Below are 20,057 nucleotides of genomic sequence, written 5' to 3'. Positions count from 1 at the left end.
AATTCCTTACACTCCGTCAGAAACTGAGTGCCAAGGCCCTGGAGAAAAAGCAGACACAAAGGCCTACCTTCAGAAGGCTGGAGCTCTGGTCCAGGGCGATGCTTGGGGCCATGGCTCAAAGCCCAGGGACAGACATGGAGGGAGCAGACAGGGAAGATGAGAGTGTGGCTTGAGGGTGAGTGGCAGTTCATGGAGCTGGGGACACGCTGGGAGGTCAGTGGCCTTGACTGCCACACTAGAGAGTTGGCTTTGCTGTTCTTTCAAGCTGATTATGAAGAGGAAATTCTAAATATGAGGATGGGTTCATGGAACTAGCTGAGGTTACAGAGAGGGGTGCCAATGAGGGGCCCTTGAGCAATGAGGATGTGGACACCATGGGGCAACAGGTTTTTTTAAATGACTCCTGGTGGAGGAACTTCCTCAACTGCGTCCTCACCCACTGACCCTCGTATCTAAGCGGGGAGCTGGACGTACCCACTATTCACCAGACGCCTGCTAACTTCATCCAGGTCCACCAGCCCAGTCCAGGGGACCTCCACTAGCCTTAGATCCTCAGTGAGGTGGGCTCAGGGGTCTTGTAAGCTACCAGGTACCCCTCCTCTCTCCCTAAGTGAGTGGGAGGCTGCAGGGACAGCTTTCAGCCTAGGGTGGGCTGGAAAGGCCCCACACACTCACCCACAGATGACGCCTGGCTTTATAATTGGCCATCCCAGAAGCAGCGACCTGGATGGAAACCCAGACCCCCATGCCCTCTCACATCAAGGTCAGTGCCCAGCAAATAGTGGGGGTCTGAGAAAGGTTAAGGAACTCAGTGAGGAGAGGGGACCGTGGAGTCCAAGAATCCCCAGGCCAGTCCAAACTGACAGTGTGTGGTGAACAGAGGTGTGGGGTGGGTTCCCCTGGACCACCACCGCTGCTCAGAGACCCAGGGACGGGGCGCGCCTCTCCTTGGGGCTGGGCTGGCTCAGGCCTCACCGAGACTCTGGTCTGGTGGACAGGGCTGGGGCAGACTTGATGTTGGCCCCACCCGCTGGAGGTCAGAGCCACCAGGGTCCACTGGCAGCCTGCCAAGGCCGGAGCCCCATCCCGGAAGTGCAGTGCTTCCTCCCTGGCAGCGGGAGGACCAGGGGGTCAGGGCCGGGGCGGGCCGGCCTGCAGCGGTCTGAGGCCTAGCCGGGCCTGGGGCCTGCCGGGGACAGGGCCTGGTCGGGCCGGGCCTGCCCCGCGCGGTCCGGGGCCTGGCGGAACTCGGGGCCCGCTCCAGGCCGGGGCCTGCCCTCCGCCCCGCCGCCCCGGCGCCCCCTCGCGCCCCGGGCGGGCCCTGCACGTCTCGCGAGCGGCCCGGAGCGGCGGGGGAGGCGGGGCCGGCTGCCGGGCAGGGCCGGGGCGGCGCCGAGGCCCGGCCGGAGCGGGAGCCCGAGCGCGGCGGGCGCGGCGGCCGGGACGGGGGGCGCGGGCCGGCGAAGATGGCGAACGTGGGGCTGCAGTTCCAGGCCAGCGCCGGGGACGCGGACCCGCAGAGCCGGCCGCTGCTGCTGCTGGGCCAGCTGCACCACTTGCACCGCGTGCCCTGGAGCCACGTCCGCGGGAAGCTGCAGCCCCGGGTCACCGAGGAGGTGAGCGGGCCGCGCCGGCCGCCATGCACCGCCCCGCCGGCCAGCGGAGCCCGGGCGGGGCTGGGCCGGCGAGGAGGCCGCGGAGGCCCCGCCTCGGCAGCCCGGCGCCCCCAGCCCGCCCGTCAGCCAGCCGGGTGCGCCTGGCGGACTAGGCCTGCCGGCGAGGCCAGGGGCCGCCCGCCTCCCGAGAGCCCGAGGCTTGGGCTCCCGTCCAGCAGCCCTGCCCGGAGGCCACTCGTGCCCTGCACCCACCCGGGCCTCAGGCTCGTGGGCAGAGCTGGCAGAGCCCACTAGGTGCGAAGGAAGTGCCCTCGAGGGGCCCTGACACCGCCTTCCGAACCCTCCTTCCGGAACCCTCGTGGTGGTGACATCCGCCCCTTTCCAAGACCCCTGACTGGTCTCACCCCAGTGCCTTTGTGGCAAAGCAGCCCCCAAACTGGCCGTTTAAGTCCCCAGTGCTTAATCCCACCAGGGTGGACATGTGCCAGCAGACGCACACACGCTCACCTAGTGAGATGTGACACGTCGTAATTAGGGATCCAGGGTGCCAGGGAAGCTGCAAAAGTGCCCAGTTAGCGAGTGGGGCCGGTGTCCACATGCAGTGCTCCTGGCAGGCAGCCGTTTGAAGTCTGGTGTCTGTCTTGTGTCTCCCCTTCTGATCCAGCTCTGGCAGGCCGCGCTAAGCACGCTCAACCCCAACCCCACGGACAGCTGTCCCCTCTACCTGAACTATGCCACCGTGGCCGCCCTGCCCTCCAGGGTGAGCCGCCACAACAGCCCCTCGGCCGCCCACTTCATCACCCGCCTGGTGCGGACCTGCCTGCCACCGGGGACCCATCGGTGCATTCTGGTGAGTGCTCCTGAGAGGCTGGCCCCGCAAGACCCCCACCCAGGCTGCAGGTCACGTGCAGTGTGCTGGCTGTGCTGGCCCTGACCTGTACCTCCCACGGCTCAGTCCTTGGGACCGCAGAGCACTCTGGCCACAGTATCTTCAGAAGTGGACGTTGCTCCACAGCTGGACATTGCCACCCCAGCTTTACAGACAGGGAAACTGAGGTCCCAGAGACGTAAGCACCCCAGACCAGTGTGGGTGGCAGATCTGAGACTCCGACCCAGACCTCCTGAGCCCACGTACACCGTGCGGCCCTGCACGTCCGGCTGTTGGGTCTCGGGAGGCGGTGGACCACATCTGGCGGCTGACATTTTCTTTCTCGCATCATGGGCCCATGGTTCCGAGGAAGGCCCCTGGGATGCAGGCCCTGCTGGGGCATCTCTGGCCAGATTGTTTCCACAGTGGCCTCTGACCCGGCTGTGGGGCCCAAGCACTTCCTGACAGGGGCTCCCATGGGGCGACCCCGAGGTCCCCTCCCCCACTCCGCTCCCCTCACCACAGCTCTGCTCTCTGGTGCTGCAGATGGTCTGTGAGCGGTCTGATGCCTTCGCCTCCGCCTGCGCCCTGGCCCGCGCTTTCCCCCTCTTCACCCACCGCTCAGGGGCATCTCGGCGCCCAGAGAAGAAGACCGTCACGGTGGAGTTTTTCCTGGTTGGACAAGACAACGGGCCAGTGGAAGTGTCCACTTTGCAAGTGGGTGTCTGGAAGCTCAGGCCATGCCCCCTCCACCCCCAGCTTGGGCAGTGCTCTCTCCCCCACACTCCCTGGGAGGACAGGACAGGGCTGCTTGCTGCTGGAGAGAGCAGGCCCCCGGGGCCTTTCCAAAGCCAGTCCACATGCTCCCTCCCACAAGGTGGTCTTGTTCTCAGGATTCAGTTCCATTCAGCCAGTGTTTATGAGCACCTACCTCGCACCAGGCGCTTTCATGTTTTAATACTAATAATCTCGCCTGTGTATATATCACATTACCCTTCATGGTGCGCTTTTACATATGTTATTTCATTTGGTCCTTCGAATAATCCTTTTGAAGCGAGGCAAGGCTGGAGGTAATTTCCAGCTTTGAGTCCGTGTGTGGGCTGGCTACCAGGTGACCCTCCCAGACCTGTGGCTGTGATTTTGCCCTCCCATCTGCAGCCCCATTTCCAAATGCCAGACTCAGGTGGTCCTTTCCGCTCCCTCACCCTTCACTCTGTCTCAGGGCCTGTTAGCACCCCCTCATCCACTCTCTCACCACCTTGCTCTTCAAACTTTTAATAACATGGTCTGATTGCTTGGCTTGTCTTAACTCCCTTCCTCACTCAGCTCACCAGGATGGCGTTCACCCATTCCCTTCCTGACACTGTCTTCTAGGGGGCAAACCTGCCAGACTCAAGCACTTGTCATCCTTCCTTGAAGGGCCCCCACCCACCTGGCGCCCTCTCTCCTCTCCACACCCTTCCCACCTGCCAGCTGAGAGCCATCCTCACTTGAGATTGTACATCTGAGTTTAGCCTCTGTGCCTCTCACTGGTGTGGGAGCCCCATGCCCACCTCCAATTGGAGGGGGGGAACTTGGTACTGTGCATAATAGTCCTCTTGTGTGTGATGGAGCCAGTGGGCTGGTGGGTCTTCCTGGCTCTGACACCCCACCCATCCTATGGTGCCTGCCTTGTTCTCTGGGACCAGACAGCAGCCTCCTAATGGCCTGGCTGCCTCAAGATGTCCCCCTCTGGTTCCTGCTTCCTGTCACCTCATGACCAGGGGAGGGCCAGTGCTTCCCAGGTGCTTGTCAGATGTCGGGCTCTGCTCTGAACACACCTGTGCACAAACACCTGATTTCCACAACTGCCCCATGAGATGGGTCCTGTTATTCTCCCTGCTTGAGAGCTGAACAAACTGAGGCTCAGAGACACTAAATGATTGAGCACAGCCACACCAGCAAGGGGTAGACCCGGGCCTTAACCCCAGCTGCCATCCATCAGCCCTCTTTCCCTCCTGTCTGGGATTGTAAGTGTGAGGTTCTGACACCATGTGTGGCCTTTCCCTCCCACCTGGGTCCCTGTGGCCTCTCATACCCTCCTCCGTAGCATTTAATGGAACAATGTCATGAGTCTCTGCTGGACTCACGTCCTTGGACCTCTTTGGATTCAGACTAGTGTGGAGCCTGGTGCAAGGCAGGCACTCACATAGACGTGGATGAATGAGTGAGTGAGTGAATGAATGCTGCTGCTTTCTGACGAGATCAAGGCACAGTGAGGTGCAGGTCCCTCCCTGCAGGTGCGCCCTCTCACCTGAGCCACTGCTACGCCGCATGGAGGAGCCCTGCATTCACAAGGTCATGAGGCTGGCACCCTGCCTCCCTTGAGACAACCCTCAGGGTGCTGATGCACTCCCCAAACAGCAGCCAAGGGTCTCTGATGCCCACAGGTGGGGACCCTCACCCTCCCTGGGGAGGGCCTGCTGCCAGGCTGTGGGGATCACATGGCACGCCTCAGATGTGAGCTGTCAAGTCTCTGCCTCTGAGGTTTAGGGGTTAATTACCTGGGAACAGGCAGGAACCTGGGAGGCGGCTGGGCTGGCGTTAGGGACCCGGAGGTGCCCTCCCCACTCCTGTGGGCCTGGAAGAGGCAACAAGAAACTGGACGCTGTCCACATCCCTGCCAAACCCACACTCCATTTCTCTCTTAAGGCAGCCAGGCCCTGGGGTGGGTGCTGGGGGGCCAGGTGGGACAGAGCAGGGAGGCAGAGCTGAGCATCAGGGCTGCGTCGGGTGCATGGGAGCTCTTGGCAGAAGCTTTGAGGGGAGAGAGACATGAGCATGCCCTCTGCACAAGGCCCAGCTGTCTGTGTCCTTCCCTTCTTGCCCCATGGCCAGAGCAGTGTTGCATCAGGTGCCCAGGAAGAAGGGTGAGGGTCTGGGACACAAGAAAAATGCCTCCCCAGCGGGTCCAGGAGCCTCTTCTCCATTGCAAGGCTCCAAGAGGCTCCTGGAGCATGTGGTCTTTGAGAGAAGTACCTCGAAGGGTGGCTGGGACCCTGGCTAGGGAAGCAGGGGTGTTTGGTCTGCCTGGGCAACCATGACAGCAGCTCCTCAACAGGGGTTTAACCCACAGATGCTTGTTTCTCAAACTCCCAGAGGCTGGCCATCTCAGAGCCTAGCCATCCCAGATCAGGGTGGCTTCCGCAGCTGCGTCCTTTTCTTACAAGGGCACTAATCCCATCATGGGGTCCCATCCTCTTGACCTCACCAAAGCCTGAGCACCTCCTGAAACCCTCCTGTTACCCTCCCCTGGTGGTCAGGGCTTCAGATTCCCATAACAGAGGGTATCACCTCCTCCTGGGAGAGGGGGATGGGGTTGGCAGAGGCTGGACGAGGTGTGCACTCAGGGCTAGGCAGGAGGCCACCCGCCACCAGAGTAGGGGGCAGAACAGGAGACGAGGCTCAGAAAGCAAGGAGGGGCCCCTGTAGATCAGGAGAGGATGCTAGGCCAAAGGGCTCCTCTGTGGTTCTGCAGCCATAGGGGTCTTTCTGTAGACGGCTGGGGTCATGGGTACAACTCTTGCTTCCCTTCCACCTGCCCTCGTTGCCCAGCCTCCCCTGGGAGATGTGTGCCTCTAACACTTGTGGGTCCTGGCTGTTGGCAATGAGGAACACCTTCCACCTTGTCCCAGGACCCCAGTGACAGCCTTTTGTTTCTCCTAGTGTTTAACGAGCGCCACAGAAGGTGTGCGGCTGGCAGCCCGAATCGTGGACACGCCCTGCAATGAGATGAACACAGACACCTTCCTTGAGGTTCGTGGCCCTGGGGTCCAGCTGGGTTGGGATGGTGTTGATCGACCCCAGGGACAGTCAGGAATCCCAGGGCTGCCAGGGGACGGTCCACAGTCTCTGCACCTCATCTGGGGAAGCCACGGGCCGCTGCAGACAGAGTCCTGCCATCCACCCGGAGCCGAGGGGCCCCCGGGCCTCAGCCAGGGGTGGAAGGAGGACACAGCCTCTTCCTCGAGGCCCCCATGCAGGACTCGAGCCATGAGCCACAGGAAATCGCAGAGTTTGGAGGTGATTAAACCTCCTCTCCTGGGTTTAATCATGCTTAGAGCCGAGAGTCAGGGCCTCAGCTTCCCAGCCCACCCCTCTCCCACCACAAGGCATCTGCTCACCCCTGTCCCTGGCCTCACCCTCATTTTAAGCCGTCTTCACGTGTTGTATGTTGTTGTTTTTTCCATGAACACATCCAGGAGATTAAGAAAGTTGGAAAAGAACTGGGGATTGTCCCAACCGTTATCCGGGATGAGGAGCTGAAGGCGAGAGGATTTGGAGGTGGGTGGGGGCCAGTCCTCCTGGGTCCTGGCCTCAGCAGAGGCCTGGGGTACTTGGGGGGCTGGGGGGCTGCCAGGCCACATGTCATGCTGTCCCAAGCTTCACCCCACAGGAAACCAGCCTGTGTCCAGCCCCCAGGCCAGACCCTGGGAAGCAGCCCATCCCCGGGGGAAAGAGGAGGCAGCGATTCAGATCCTGATTCAGATCCTGGAAGCCACAGGGTCCAAGTCCTTCCCCGTCCGCCCCCTCTGCAGCCTCCCCCGCACTGCTCTCTTGCTCCCCAGGCCAGCCCAGCAGGGCCTTTCTGTTCCTCGAATACACAAGCTCACGTCCCCATCAAGACCTGCTCTCATGGCTCTTTCTCCCTGGGATACTCTCCCCCAATATGATCTCACAGACCACCTCTTCAGAGAGCCCTCCCTGACTGCCAGGCCCATCCTTCCCACCTCCCAGGCACCAAGGTGCAGTGACAACTAGAACAGGGTTGGGAAGGTCACTGTGGTTGTTATCTGTGGCTGCAAAACCAGTTATCCCAGAAGGCAGCAGCCGACAGCAACACGGCCCTTCCAATGCAGGTCTGTGGGTGGGGAACTGGGCGTGGCTTAGCTGGGTCCGGCCCAGGGTCTCTCCAGGCCATGATGCCTGTGTTAACTGGGGCTGCGGTCATCTGAAGGCTCAACTGGGGCCCAAGACGGGCTCCCAGCAAGGCTCACTCATGGCCCTGCCATCAGGGGGCCTAGCTGGCTGCTCCTTGTCGTGTGGGCCTGTCCTTGAGCAGCTTGCAACATGGCAGCTGCTCCTCTCAGAGTGAGGTCTCTGAGCAAGAGACAAGAAAGAGCACACAAGCCAGAGGCCAGTTCTGTTTCTGTAACCTCATCTTGGACGATTCCTGCCACGTCCCGAGAAACTGAGACGCGCAGTCCTGCCCTCGTGGGGGAGGGGAGAGGATCCGCATGATCATGAATGCCCAGAGGGGATCCGTGGGGGCTTGTTCGAGCTGCCTATCACAGTCATGTAAGCCAGCTGCAGCTGGAGGCAGTCCTGTCAGGGAATGCTTCAGAGGAGGTAACACTTGCAGCAGGTCTGCAGGGTGAGTAGGAGCTTGTCAGGCAACCATTACTGGCCCTTGTCCTGGTTGCTACAATTGTTCGGTTAGATTATCAGGGGACCTTGAGGTGTGGCCTCTGCCCACAGCAAGCCATGGTTTTCTCAAGAAGTTGGGGCGTGTAAACTGACAGCAAGGCAGCAGCAGGGGTGAGCTGGGAAAGGGAGGTGCCTGCTGAGTGCATGGAGGGGTCAGTGATGGGAGAGCGAGCGGGGCTGGAATGGCCTTGAAGCATTATCCAAAATCTCTTCATTCTGCAGTCCCGTTCACTGCTTTCTGGGAATGATACAATTTCTTTTTTTTTTTTTTCCTCTAGGGAGTCTTCTTGCCTAACACTACTTCACATAGAATGCAATTGCATCCCCCAATCCCACAGTGGCCAGGGGCAGGAGAGGGCGGGGAACTTGGTTCACATGGCCAGGCTCTGTGGCCCAGAGGAACACCCACAGGCCAGCAGCTGTTTGTGGGGAGAGCAGTGTTTCTGGGGGACTCCCAGGAGTCCTCCACTTGGCCCGGCCTGAGCCTCATTGACAAGTGCTGTGCTTTCCTTAGGAATCTACGGTGTTGGCAAAGCCGCCATCCATCCTCCGGCCCTGGCCATCCTCAGCCACACCCCAGATGGAGCCACCCAGACCATCGCTTGGGTGGGCAAGGGCATCGTCTACGATACTGGGGGTCTCAGCATGAAGGGGAAGGTGAGGTGCAGGACTGGGGCTGGGGGACGTGGAGGGGAAGGGTGGCTCCTTATCAGGTGTCAGAGGAAAGAGCAAGTTGTTGGGGCATCCAGGAGGGAGGCCCTGGGGCCCCTTCCCCTCCAAGGGGCAGACTGTTCGCGCCTGCACTGAGTCAGGACACAGAAAATCTGGAGAAGAAGAAGAAAAGGCCCTAGGGTGATGCCCAATGTTTCCATGACCATCTGCAGTAAAATATTATGAGTATTATAGTACAGATAAAGAAAACAGTCATCGGTTAACACTTATAAATAGTATTTAGTAATTTCTGACAGAAAAAGCTGACGCCTCCACGTCCTTCTCTTGTGGTGACGTACGCCAGCATCACAGCCCTGCCGTCCAGCCTTCAGTTCGGCCGACTTGTCGGTGACTCTATCACATTGGTCTTCTTCACATGTTTGTGTTCGCTAGATGGAGATGCAGGTTTGTCAGTCTCTGCACTCATAGTTGATCCAAAAGAGCACAATTAACTTTAATTTTGAAGGCTTTCTGTCACATGAAGCAACTGATACACCCAGGGAAAGTCTCTAACAGAAGGGTCCCTCGGCAGAGACCAAGAAAGACCCCACTTCCCAAGAAGCTCCCCGAATCGTCAGTGTCCATGTTTCTGAATCTTTGAGATGGACTCCAGCAGCTTTCAAACATCTGTGGAGTAAAAATGTCTTATACAGCACAACCCCGGTGGTCCCCTAGACAGTGGGCAGCAGCATGGCTCACTGCTCCTGGTGTTTATGCCGAATCCACCTTCCGAAGGCAGGAACTCAGTGTCAGAGGTGCCGTGGACACCAGCCACCTCCAGAGCTTGCCTGCCTCAGAACCAGAGTGCCTTGAGGAGTCTGTGCCCCTGGCAGTGATTAGTGTCCACGTAGGATAATGTTTCTGAAAGACAGTCAGGTCTAAAGCTTTTATTTATGTGGTAAGGAATCACTTCAACCAACAACGGGGTTTTTTTCTGGAGGAATACTTTCACCACTGATGACAACAAGCAAACAAGCTTTTGTTGTTGTTGTTCAGCTGCTAAGTCGTGTCCTACTCTTTGCGACCCCAGGGACTGCAGCACGCCAGGCACCTCTGTTCTCCACTATCTCCTGGAGTTTGCTCATATTCATGTCCATTGAATCAGTGATGCCTTCAAATCATCTCATCTTCTGTCATCCCCTTCTCCTCCTACCTTCAATCTTTCCTAGCATCAGGGTCTTTTCCAATGAGCCAGCTCTTCACATCAAGTGGCCAAAATATTGGAGCTTCAGCATTAGGCCTTCCAATGAATATTCAGGGTTGATTTTCTTTAGGATTGACTGGTTAGATCTCCTTGTAGTCCAATGGACACCCAAGAGTTTTCTCCAGCCCCACAATTTAAAAGCATCAGTTCTTCAGTGATCAGCATTCTTTCTGATCCAACTCAGCTTTTAGTCAGTTTATTATTGTTCTTAAACTCTTAACACCTGGTGTTGACCCTCCCTCCACACCCTTGATAGGGGCTCTTGCCCCATTAGCAGGTGTGTTTTGGGGGATGGACCTGTGGGCTCATTCAGACGTTGGCTTGTTAGAGGGTGAAGTAAGAAGTAAGGCTTCCTGAGGGTTAGTCATTTTGCTGGGGGCACCCTCTCCCAATTTTGCAGGAACAGTCCTGGCTGTTTTCAAAGATTTTCAAGGCAAATCAGGATCAGTGTGAATTAAGGGGCCTCAGATGTGTTCATCTCAGGACTTCTTCTACTCTTAAAAAATACTGATCTCGAAAGAGTTTGTATTTAAAGGGCAATGTCTGCTAGCTGTCTACTAGAAATTAAAATTGGGAAAATTTAAAGATAGTTATTAATTCATTAAAAAGACCAATATGACCCCATTGCATGCCACTGTAAATAATGCAGTCTTATGAATAGGACTGTATTTTCCAAAATGAAAAAAAGAAATTAACCAGGAAAGTGGTACCGTTTTACATTTCTGCAGCTCTCTTTACTGTCTGCCTTTGTGGACGACAGCTGTGACCACATATCTGCTTCTGCATTTAGTCTGTTGCGATATGTTTTAGTTGAAATATAAAAAAGAAAATCTGGCCCCAGTCCTTCAGCAGTTAGAAAAAGGAGAAGCGTTTTAATACCCTCTTCAGGTAACTCAGGACCACCTTCTTTGCTGTTACACCAAAACTCAACAAGTGGGAGTTTTTAAAAGGTAAGTTACAACGGGGGATCTGAAGCCACGCCTGTGAGCTCTGCCACATTGAAATCTGTGGGTCCACCCTGAAGTCTGAATGCATGGTTTTATGATATCACATATGTGCCATTTGGAAAATACTGTTTAAAGAGTTATGCCAAGCCTCCAGATTTTGACGCTTTTCAGTATACAATATTTTTAAAAGTTACATTCATTAATATCATCATCTATCTCATGTAGGAAGTTGAGTATTAAGAAGCCATCATGGAAGCAGATACAAGTTTTCCAAAACCCTGATTTTTTTTTTTTTGCCTGAAAACTCCAGTTTTACCAAGTAATGCCAGCTGTCCTGGAGGTGAGAGGCTCACTCTGGCCATTTTCGAGAAAATATCTGCATATACCTGCGTCTGGATCCCCAGAGTCTGTCAGTGGTTCCCCCCACCCCACCTCCAAGACAGTGGTATTGGGAGAACAGAGGCTCACTGAGCTCAGGACTTGGCACCCACTCTTGCTTGGGCTCCAGCAGACTGACCACAGCCGAGCGCTGGGCATCAGGGAGCACGCGCGGGGCCTCCTCCACCCCTTCCATGCCACTGAGACAGTGTTGGGAATGACGCTTCTCTACTGTTGAGGTTTCTGAAAAGCTAATCATTTCACTGCTTCGGCAAGAAGACTTGAGTGAAGTTGGCAGCACCTTGTTTCCTAAAGGCCTGGAAATAAACCCAGCGACCACCAGTTCCCACAGGCCCCAGGTCGCCACTGCCCCATCGGTACAAACAGCAAGCCAACGGTGACGAAGGCATTCCTGTGGAAACAGTTTCTTTTATGGAAACAGGAATGCCAGGTGGGGTCCCTGAGGCTGACTCAGCCTATGGAGCTGCGTTTGTGGTGCAACATTTGTTCTGCGTCCAGGAACATGGGGATTCAGTGGCCATCTCCAGCCATTTTCCACGTGGCCATTCTGCAGGGGGTTTGATTCTCGGTTTGAGGCCCTGTTATTCCATTTAAACAATCTCGTGGTTTCTCGCAGGTTAGGTCAAAACAGCTTATTTCCAATAGTGCTAGCTGAGTCATTTTTGCTCAACTTAATTGTAAAAACAGCTCAGTTTATATCTAAAAATACTTTCCATTAAAACTCTCGGCTCGTGTAATCCAATAAGGGCTCAGAAAAGTCGGTACATTTCGGTCCCGAATCCTTACATCCGATGACCTGTTGTTAATTTAAAATATAAGCCTGTCAATTAGCATTGGGAGCCTATAAACCGTAAAAGTGCCTAGCTGCCCTCAACAAGTGTATAGGAAATGGTGTTTACTTCTGTGGCAGGAGGGCCCCTGGGTCTCTAGCGACTCCCTCACTAGACCCCGTCACCCAGGAAACGTGAATGCAGACAGGTGGCAGGTGCCCTTGGGGCAGGAGTGGGATTGATGGTGTCACAGTGACTAATGACATTTGGGAAGAGCTGGATGGGTGGTCAAGGTCGTGACATGGAGGAGCTGCAGACAGACCCCCAGGCTGACTTGGGCACAGCTCAGCCTCTGAGCCAGGCCGCTCTGGAAGTCCCCACTGAACCTCACACAGTTCTATTCAGTAACCCCCAAAGCTCTGCTCAAGCTGGACGTGCCCCCCAAGCCGGTAAATTTAACTCTGGCTTCTCATTGCTTCTAGAGGATCCCCGGGTGACTAGTGGCATTTCCTGGGTTCTGTAGCCACTCAGGTGACTTGGCGCCAGCTCCTGTGCCTCTGGGCCCCTCGTGTGGGCACCGGGGTGGGGAGCATTGTTGCTGAGGGGTCAGCATCTGCTTACCTCTCTCTCGCCCCTTCCTGCCCCTACAGACCACCATGCCGGGGATGAAGAGGGACTGCGGGGGTGCCGCGGCTGTCCTGGGGGCCTTCAGAGCCGCCATCAAGCAGGTGAGGTGGGCCCTGTCTTCTTCCCTGGTTCTCCTCCCCAGAGCCCCCTGAGTCTGCGTGGCTGGCACTGTCCCCCTCCACACTCCTGCGCTGGGTCCCTGGGGCCCCCAGGGCTCCTTGCTTCAGTCAGAGCTCCTCTGGCCAAGAGTGTCACCCCACCCGGGCATGTCACCTCTCTGCCTGGCGCCCGCTGGCATCATGGGCCCTCCGCTAAGTCCTTAGACCCCGCCCGCCCTGACCGAAATGGGAAGGGTGCTTTGGAGCAGGCTGCCTGCCCTCTCACCCCTGGGCTCTGGCACTCAGGGCAGGGGTCTTTGGAGGGGCTGGCTGCTGTTTGGTGGAAGAGGTATGGGGTCTGTCCTGGAATACCAGGAGTGGCCACACCGAGCCCAGACACCAAGGCAGCCAGAGGCCTCTGTGCTCCCCACTCAGGACACACAGGCGCCAGAGAGCCCAACAATTGGAGCCAAATTCCCGAGCTGGGGGCCTGGTCGATAAGCAGTGCCGTGGCTATTCCCCGCGTTTGCCCTTTGACACTGAGAAGTGAAGTGAAGTGAAGTCACTCAGTCGTGTCCGACTCTTTGCGACCCCATGGACGGTAACCTACCAGGCTCCGTGGTCCATGGGATTTTCCAGGCAAGAATACTGGAGTGGGCTGCCATTTCCTTCGCCAGGGGATCTTCCCAACCCAAGGATCGAACCCGGGTCTTCTGCATTGCAGACAGACGCTTTACCATCTGAGCCACTAGGGAAACCCATAGAGCATGTATATGGAGCAGAGGCACGGGGCGCCCTGGCCATCCAGGGCCACTCACCTCTCAGCATGGCTGCTTCAGGCACCTCTGAAAAGCCCAGCCCTTCCGGTCACCAAGCATAGGCTCCTCTTCCTCAAAGGCACCGCCTGAGCAGCATGGGGGAAACTTCCAGAGAAAACAAAAGCAAAAAGATCTTGGCAAATGATTTCTGCCCAGCCACACCCATGAGGGGAGCAGAAAGCCTGGAGGGGAGGAGGGGCTCAGCCTAAGGGGTGCTGGTGGTGGGGTGTCTCAACTGTACTGGGGAGTGTCATGCAGCCCTCGTTCAGCAGCACCCAGCCCGCCTGACCAGATTCAGCCAGGCCTGCGCTACCTACTCCATTAATGAGCTCGTCAAGTATGCAAGGGACATACCCGGCCTCGGGGGCTGGGGGGTGCTCTGGGAAGGGCTCACGGGAAAGTGTCCAGAGGGCCCACGCAGCTGCACTACCTGGTGTCTCAGCTATGGGTTTGGGGTGACTGCACCCATGGAGGGTCCGTCCTGGCATCTGGACAGGTGGCTGGTGCCCCAGCAGATAGACCCTTCCTATGGGCGAGGAACCACTTGGCAATTAAGGCTGGTTCATCAGCTAGTGGTTGGAAGTGGTCCTCGGATTCCTCCTGTTTGTAACTCATTTTTTGAGAAAAGGAATGTGCCTCAATTTGAGGCCCAAAGTACATAATGAGGGTCATCGCTCACAGAATGAAGTAAGAGTCCACACTCACACCAAGAGGAGCAAGTCATCTCCTCACAGTGGCCTCCCAGTTGCTAACAGTACGAGGGAGAGGTGGGAACCCACCTTTTGGCAAACAACAGCATAGTAATTGTCTCAGGTGAGAGTGACCAACAGATGCTAACGTCAGAGTTGAGTGTGGGAGCATGGGAGTGAGGAGGAGCACCCACCCAGAGGTTTCTGTGGCTGTCCTGAGGGACACTGGGGGGTAGGGGGGTCACTGTGCCTCCGGGGACTTAGTGCAGTCAACCTGAGTGTGGGTACAGGGAAACAGCAAAGGGTCAAGGTCATCAAAGTCGAAAGCCCGACCTCAAAAGCTAAAGATCAGCAGGTTTGTGAGGTTAGGGACTGTGACCGCTGACCGCATTGTATGGATAGGAGGTGGGAGCTGAGCATGGACTCGAACCCAGCAGGCAGCTCCACTTCTGGGATGCATGCTGCATCGCCTGGCCTCTGTTGGGACCATGTCCTAGGGCCCACTAGGATGGTGGGGAGTGCAGGGGGCTGTGATCCCTGCTCCTTGGACCCGTCTGTCTGTCTCTCTGTTGTGGGTCAGAGAGCTCCAGCCTGTCACCATCCTTTCTGCCCCTGATGCTCCCAGCCTATAACTAGAGCCTCTGCCCTGGTCCCTCCAGGGTTGTTTTTTTTTTTTAATTTATTTATTTTAATTGGAGGCTAATTACTTTACAGTATTGTAGTGGTTTTTGCCATACATTAACATGAATTAGCCATGGGTGTACATGTGTTCCCCATCCTGACCCTTCCTCCCACCTCCCTCCCTGTCCCATCCCTCAGGGTCATCCCAGTGCACCAGCCCTGAGCACCCTGTCTCAGGCATGGAACCTGGACTGGCGATCTATTTCACATATAATAGTATACATATTTCAATGCTATTCTCTCAAATCATCTCACCCTCGCCTTCTCCCACAGAGTCCAAAAGTCTATTCTTTACATCTGTGTCTCTCTTGCTGTCTCGCATATAGGGACATCGTTACCATTTTTCTAAATTCCATATATATGTGTTAATATACTGTATTTCGTTTTTCTTTCTGACTTACTTCACTCTCTATAATAGGCTCCAGTTTCATCCACCTCATTATAACCGATTCAAATGCATTCTTTTTAATAGTGAGTAATACTCCATTGTGTACATGTACCACAGCTTTCTTATCCATTCGTCTGCCACCTCCAGGGTTTCAAAGACACCCTCCACGCGATATTCTGCTTGGCCGAGAACTCCGTGGGCCCCAATGCCACGAGGCCGGATGACATCCACCTGCTGTACTCTGGAAAGTAAGGCCAACCCCGCCCGCCCGCCCGCCTCACAGCACCCACCCCATTGTGCTGTCCCGGAGCCCTGGGTGCCTGCGATGGGGGCTGGGTCCCCTTTTGAGATGTCGGGGGCCCACGTTAGGCACTGCATTGCAGTTGAGGACAGGGAGGAGGGGCTCTGAATGGAGTGTCTGCTGTCCCCAGGACTGTGGAAATCAACAATACAGATGCTGAGGGCAGGCTGGTACTGGCAGACGGCGTGTCCTATGCCTGCAAGGACCTGGGCGCTGACATCATCCTGGACATAGCCACGCTGACCGGAGCTCAGGTGGGCCCCACTGTCCCTCCTGCTTCTCCACCAGGTCAGAGTTCCTCTGTGAGGGCACAGGCGCCCAGGGCCCATGGACCCTGGAGGGAACGCTGGCACAGGGCCCCCGTGGGGGGCCTCTTTCTCGGTCTCTCTCTCTGCCTTGTTTTCTGTCAGCCCCTCTTCTGTCCTCGGTGTCCCCCAGCCCGCCAGGTGATGCTCTCTACATCTCTCCTGCATCCCCAGGGCATCGCCACAGGCAAGTACCATGCAGCTGTGCTCACCAACAGTGCCGAGTGGGAGGCAGCCTGCGTGAAGGCCGGGCGACAGTGCGGGGACCTGGTGCACCCGCTGGTCTACTGCCCGGAGCTGCACTTCAGCGAGTTCACCTCGGCTGTGGCCGACATGAAGAACTCAGTGGCGGTAGGTGTGGAGCAGGGTGGACTTAGGTCCCCTGTGAGGCCCCAAATCTGGGCTCTGAGCAGGGGAGGGGAGAAAAACGGGGAGGGGATGGCACTCTCACTGGTCTCCCCGCAGCATGTCCATTCAGCAGGAAGTGGGGCATGCTGCCTGCTCTGGAGTCCCCATTGGGTCTATCGCTGGCTCCCCCTTTTACCCCCAGGGTGAAGGTAGACCCCCTAGCCCAGCTGCCAGGCCCACGGGGACCCTGTCTGCTGCTCTCCACACTGGGCCCTCCACCCCAGGCCCCTTCTTGCAGACACTGAGAGAGGTGGTCGCTGAGGATAGGGGTCAGGAGGGCGCAGGGTATCCACCGTGGCCACCCCCACCACGGCTGGAGTGGAAGCTCATGACTGCCTTCTACCCCAGGACCGGGACAACAGCCCCAGCTCCTGCGCTGGCCTCTTCATCGCCTCACACATCGGCTTTGACTGGCCTGGGGTCTGGGTCCACCTGGATATTGCCGCGCCTGTGCACGCCGTGAGTCCGGGCCCTGGGGGTGCCCCTGCCCACCCCACCGTTAGGCCTTCCTTGGCCGGCCAGCCACTCTGCTTCCCTTGCCGGCCCCTCCCCACGGGTCTGGCTGCTCCCGCTCTCTCTTGCATCCAGAGCCCCTCTCTGGCTCCAGAGCACAGGCTGAGCTCATCGGAAATATTCTGTGTGAGGGTCACACGGCCAGCTGTGGTCCCCCCTGACCTCTGGTCTCCTCATCCCTGGGAACAGTGTGGCTGCTGTGTGCAGTCCTTCCCAACCCGCCTGTCCTCGGCCGGAGGCCCAGGGGCCCTGGTCTCACCCTTTCCCTCCCCGAGGAGCCAGGAGAGGGGAGGGGAGGAAAACCCAGGGCTGTGTCCACAGCTCGTTCTCCACCGGCTCTGAGTGGAACAGGACAGGGAAGGGGGCTGGGGGGGTGCATGGGGGGTCAGACGCCCTGGTCCGAGAGCCCTCCCATGGCGGTGGGTTTGCTGGGGTGGGGGGCTCGGCTACACAGGTTTCCACTGTCTTCACCCACAGGGCGAGCGTGCCACGGGCTTCGGTGTGGCCCTTCTGCTGGCGCTCTTCGGCCAGGCCTCTGAGGACCCTCTGCTGAACCTGGTGTCCCCACTTGGCTGCGAGGTGGACGCCCAGGAGGGGGACGCGGAGAGGGACTCCAAGAGGCGCAGGCTTGTGTGACGCAGCCGCCCTGCCCAGTGATACTGGGCGCTTTACCTCACTTTGCACTGATTAATTCTAAGCAATTGGAAGATTATACCTTGAGATGAACTGCGGTTTGTTTTGTTTTTAGTTGTCATGGTGACGGAAACAGCTCCTTTTTGTGTCTTAGGAGATAGCTCAGGGTTTGGGGGGCCCAGGGAGGGGTGAGTGGGCAGCACTGGGTTTGTTTTATGTTTGATTCCCCGCCAGCTTCTGCAGACCATGCCCCTCCCTGGGGCCCCTGCACGACCCCCGGGCTCCGGGACGCATGCGCGGCCCTGATGCTCTTGTCCACGTTGCCCTTAAGACACTCGCCCCTGCCTGGGCCCATGGTGGGTGCCAGTGGCCCCATCTGCAGCCCCAGGCCCCACACATGGCACCTGCATTGCAGAGCACCCAGGTCCCACTCCAGCTGGGACAGTCCCTGCCTCCAACAGACCACCCCTTTGAAAGGATGGGGCGACTTGGTTCAGGTTTTATGGAGCAAGAGGAATGTCTACTCGGGCCCCTCTGAGTTCACTGCAAGTTGAATTAAACATGGCTAAACCACATCACACCTCTGCCTCTGTCTCTGTCTTTCTCCAGCCCGTTTTAGCAAGCAGCCCAACAACCTGCCCGTGGGTCTGAGGCTCCGGGTGCCACCATCTCCTCCCAAAGCAGCACCCAACTTTGAGGTGAAATTTGCCAACCTCACTGCTGCAGATGAGAGCCTGGGGCTAGCTGGGCTCTGAGGTTTCGAGTGCAGGCTCTGGAGGGCAGACACCTCGGACTTTCCCACGACCCTCGGTCTGCAGGGAGGGTGTCCTGATCCCCAAGCAGGGCACAAGGCAAGTGTTACACAGGGTCAACTGAAAGCCCCCTGGGCAGGATCCTAGGAGCTGAAGGGCATAGCCTGGCCAGGTGTCAGGGAGACCCCCAGCCTGGGCCCCACAGAAGAGGTCCGGGACTCAGGCTCCACCTGGCATAGAGCCGGCACCTCCTCTGCAGGCGACGGGAGGGCGAGAACATGCCTGCAGGCCACACATCTCCTGGCTGTGTCTGGGCTCCTTGACCTTGCACCCCTGCCCAAGGCTCCCTAAACTTCAGGCCCCTTCCCCTGCCCTGAAATCAAGGTGACTCTTTCTGGGCATGATCCCAAGCATGTATTTATTAAGTGCCTGCTGTGTGCACAGCCCCAGGCTGGGGCTGGAAGAGGCAGGCGGCAGTCCCAGGGCCTCCGCCCCGTCTGGGAAAGCCCTGGCCCGACGTGTTAAATTGCAGTAATCATGGTCACGAGGCGGTCAGTGGGCTCAGGGAGGCACGGGGGCCGGAGGGGCCAGGAGCCTTCATGGGTCATTAGCATGCTTAATGGCCTTGGTGTTGGCAGTTCAATCCAGCTTCTCCCTGAGAAGCCCTGAAGGAGCCAGAGGTCACTGAGGTGGCCCAGCTCCTTCTCCTGGCAGCTGGCACTGTCCACACCCCCTGCAGGGGCTACAGGGATCCGGGGGACTGAGTGTCCCTTGTGCGGGCACAAAGGGGGCCTCAGGCCTGGGGACCCAGCTGGGCAGCAGCTGCAGGCCGAGGGCCTGGCACTGGAGGGAAGCAAGGCTGAGGCAAAGACCCTACTTCTCTGAGGCTAAAGGGCTTGAGGACACGACGGCTGCTTCCAGACACTCCACTGAAGCCCCAGCAACAGGGTCGGCGGGGGGCAGGCAGGGAGTGGGTGGGCGCTGGCACCTCCACTTGATCATGGTCTCAGGTGAGCGGTACAGGAAGGTGAGTCTGGAGAATAGCTCCTGCTCCAGCTGCAGCTCACCCAGCTCACGGACCAGGAAGATGTCCATGCAGAGCCCCAGCATGAGGTCCACATCAGGCAGCTGGTCATACATGATGGAGTAGGCAATGCTGAGGAAGCGGTCCCGGATGAACTTGGCTGCAACCATCACCACCAACACGTAGAGCCCGACAATGCTGGGGGGATGACGGGGCTTCAGCACTGCTGTCCCAGGAGAGGAGAGCACAGCCCTCACTCAGCCTGGTGGGATAGAAGTGCAAGTGCTGACCACTTGCAGCCCTCATGACCTCTTGTGGGTGGGGCTGGGGTTCCAGTCCCAACCTGGGGTTGGAGGGCCAGGTGACACGTGACCCTACAGACAGAAATGAGGAATGGGACAGTGGGAATGCCCATTTCTGCTAGCAGCTTGTATGACAGTAAGTCACCATCCTGGTATATTTCTGGGGCCAAGGGAAGAGGGACTTGTGCTCCCCCCGCAACCCCCCGTCCCAGGCAGTTCTGGTTAGCAGGGACAAGAAGGGGCGGAAAGTTCTGAAGCCTCTGGGCCGCAAGGCAGGTTCTTGGGGCCGGGGGAGCCTTACCCATATCCTGCCAGGAAGCCCAGGCTCCGGGGGCTGACTTTGTCATTAAAGATGACGAGCTCCAGGTCCTGACTGCAGCCCTGGCTCTGGTCACAGCCTGGCCGCCACTCCTGGACCACCCACCACTCGGCTGCTGGGCTGGCCATGGGGGCCTCCACTGGCCTCAGCTGCTGCAGCTGGATGGTGGTATTGCCGAAGAAGGCCAGGCAGTCCACGTTCCGTGGCCTATGGGAGTG

General features: G+C 57.8%; 1 protein-coding gene across 1 annotated transcript; it reads left to right on the top strand.

Moving 5' to 3' along the window:
• NPEPL1 (aminopeptidase-like 1) lies at nt 1,390-18,022 on the top strand. The gene is made up of 12 exons (XM_018057619.1): nt 1,390-1,616; nt 2,281-2,466; nt 3,031-3,201; nt 6,190-6,279; nt 6,726-6,807; nt 8,465-8,607; nt 12,632-12,709; nt 15,430-15,530; nt 15,714-15,837; nt 16,063-16,239; nt 16,645-16,755; nt 17,287-18,022. Exons 1-12 carry the CDS (start codon nt 1,467-1,469, stop codon nt 17,443-17,445), a joined length of 1,572 nt encoding a protein of 523 aa, XP_017913108.1. The 5' UTR covers nt 1,390-1,466; the 3' UTR covers nt 17,446-18,022.

Source organism: Capra hircus, chromosome 13 (genome assembly GCF_001704415.2).
Source record: "Capra hircus breed San Clemente chromosome 13, ASM170441v1, whole genome shotgun sequence".
NCBI lineage: Eukaryota > Metazoa > Chordata > Mammalia > Artiodactyla > Bovidae > Capra > Capra hircus.
Note: the sequence above shows the minus strand (reverse complement) of the source record. Positions and strands in the feature narration are given on the sequence as shown.

Excerpts from the sequence above, each read along its gene's own strand:
- NPEPL1 (XM_018057619.1), top strand. The coding sequence starts at position 1,467 with ATGGCGAACGTGGGGCTGCAGTTCCAGGCCAGCGCCGGGGACGCGGAC. Across the intron at positions 2,467-3,030 it reads GGACCCATCGGTGCATTCTG|ATGGTCTGTGAGCGGTCTGA; the intron begins GTGAGTGCTCCT and ends CTGGTGCTGCAG. Across the intron at positions 16,240-16,644 it reads ACATGAAGAACTCAGTGGCG|GACCGGGACAACAGCCCCAG; the intron begins GTAGGTGTGGAG and ends CTTCTACCCCAG.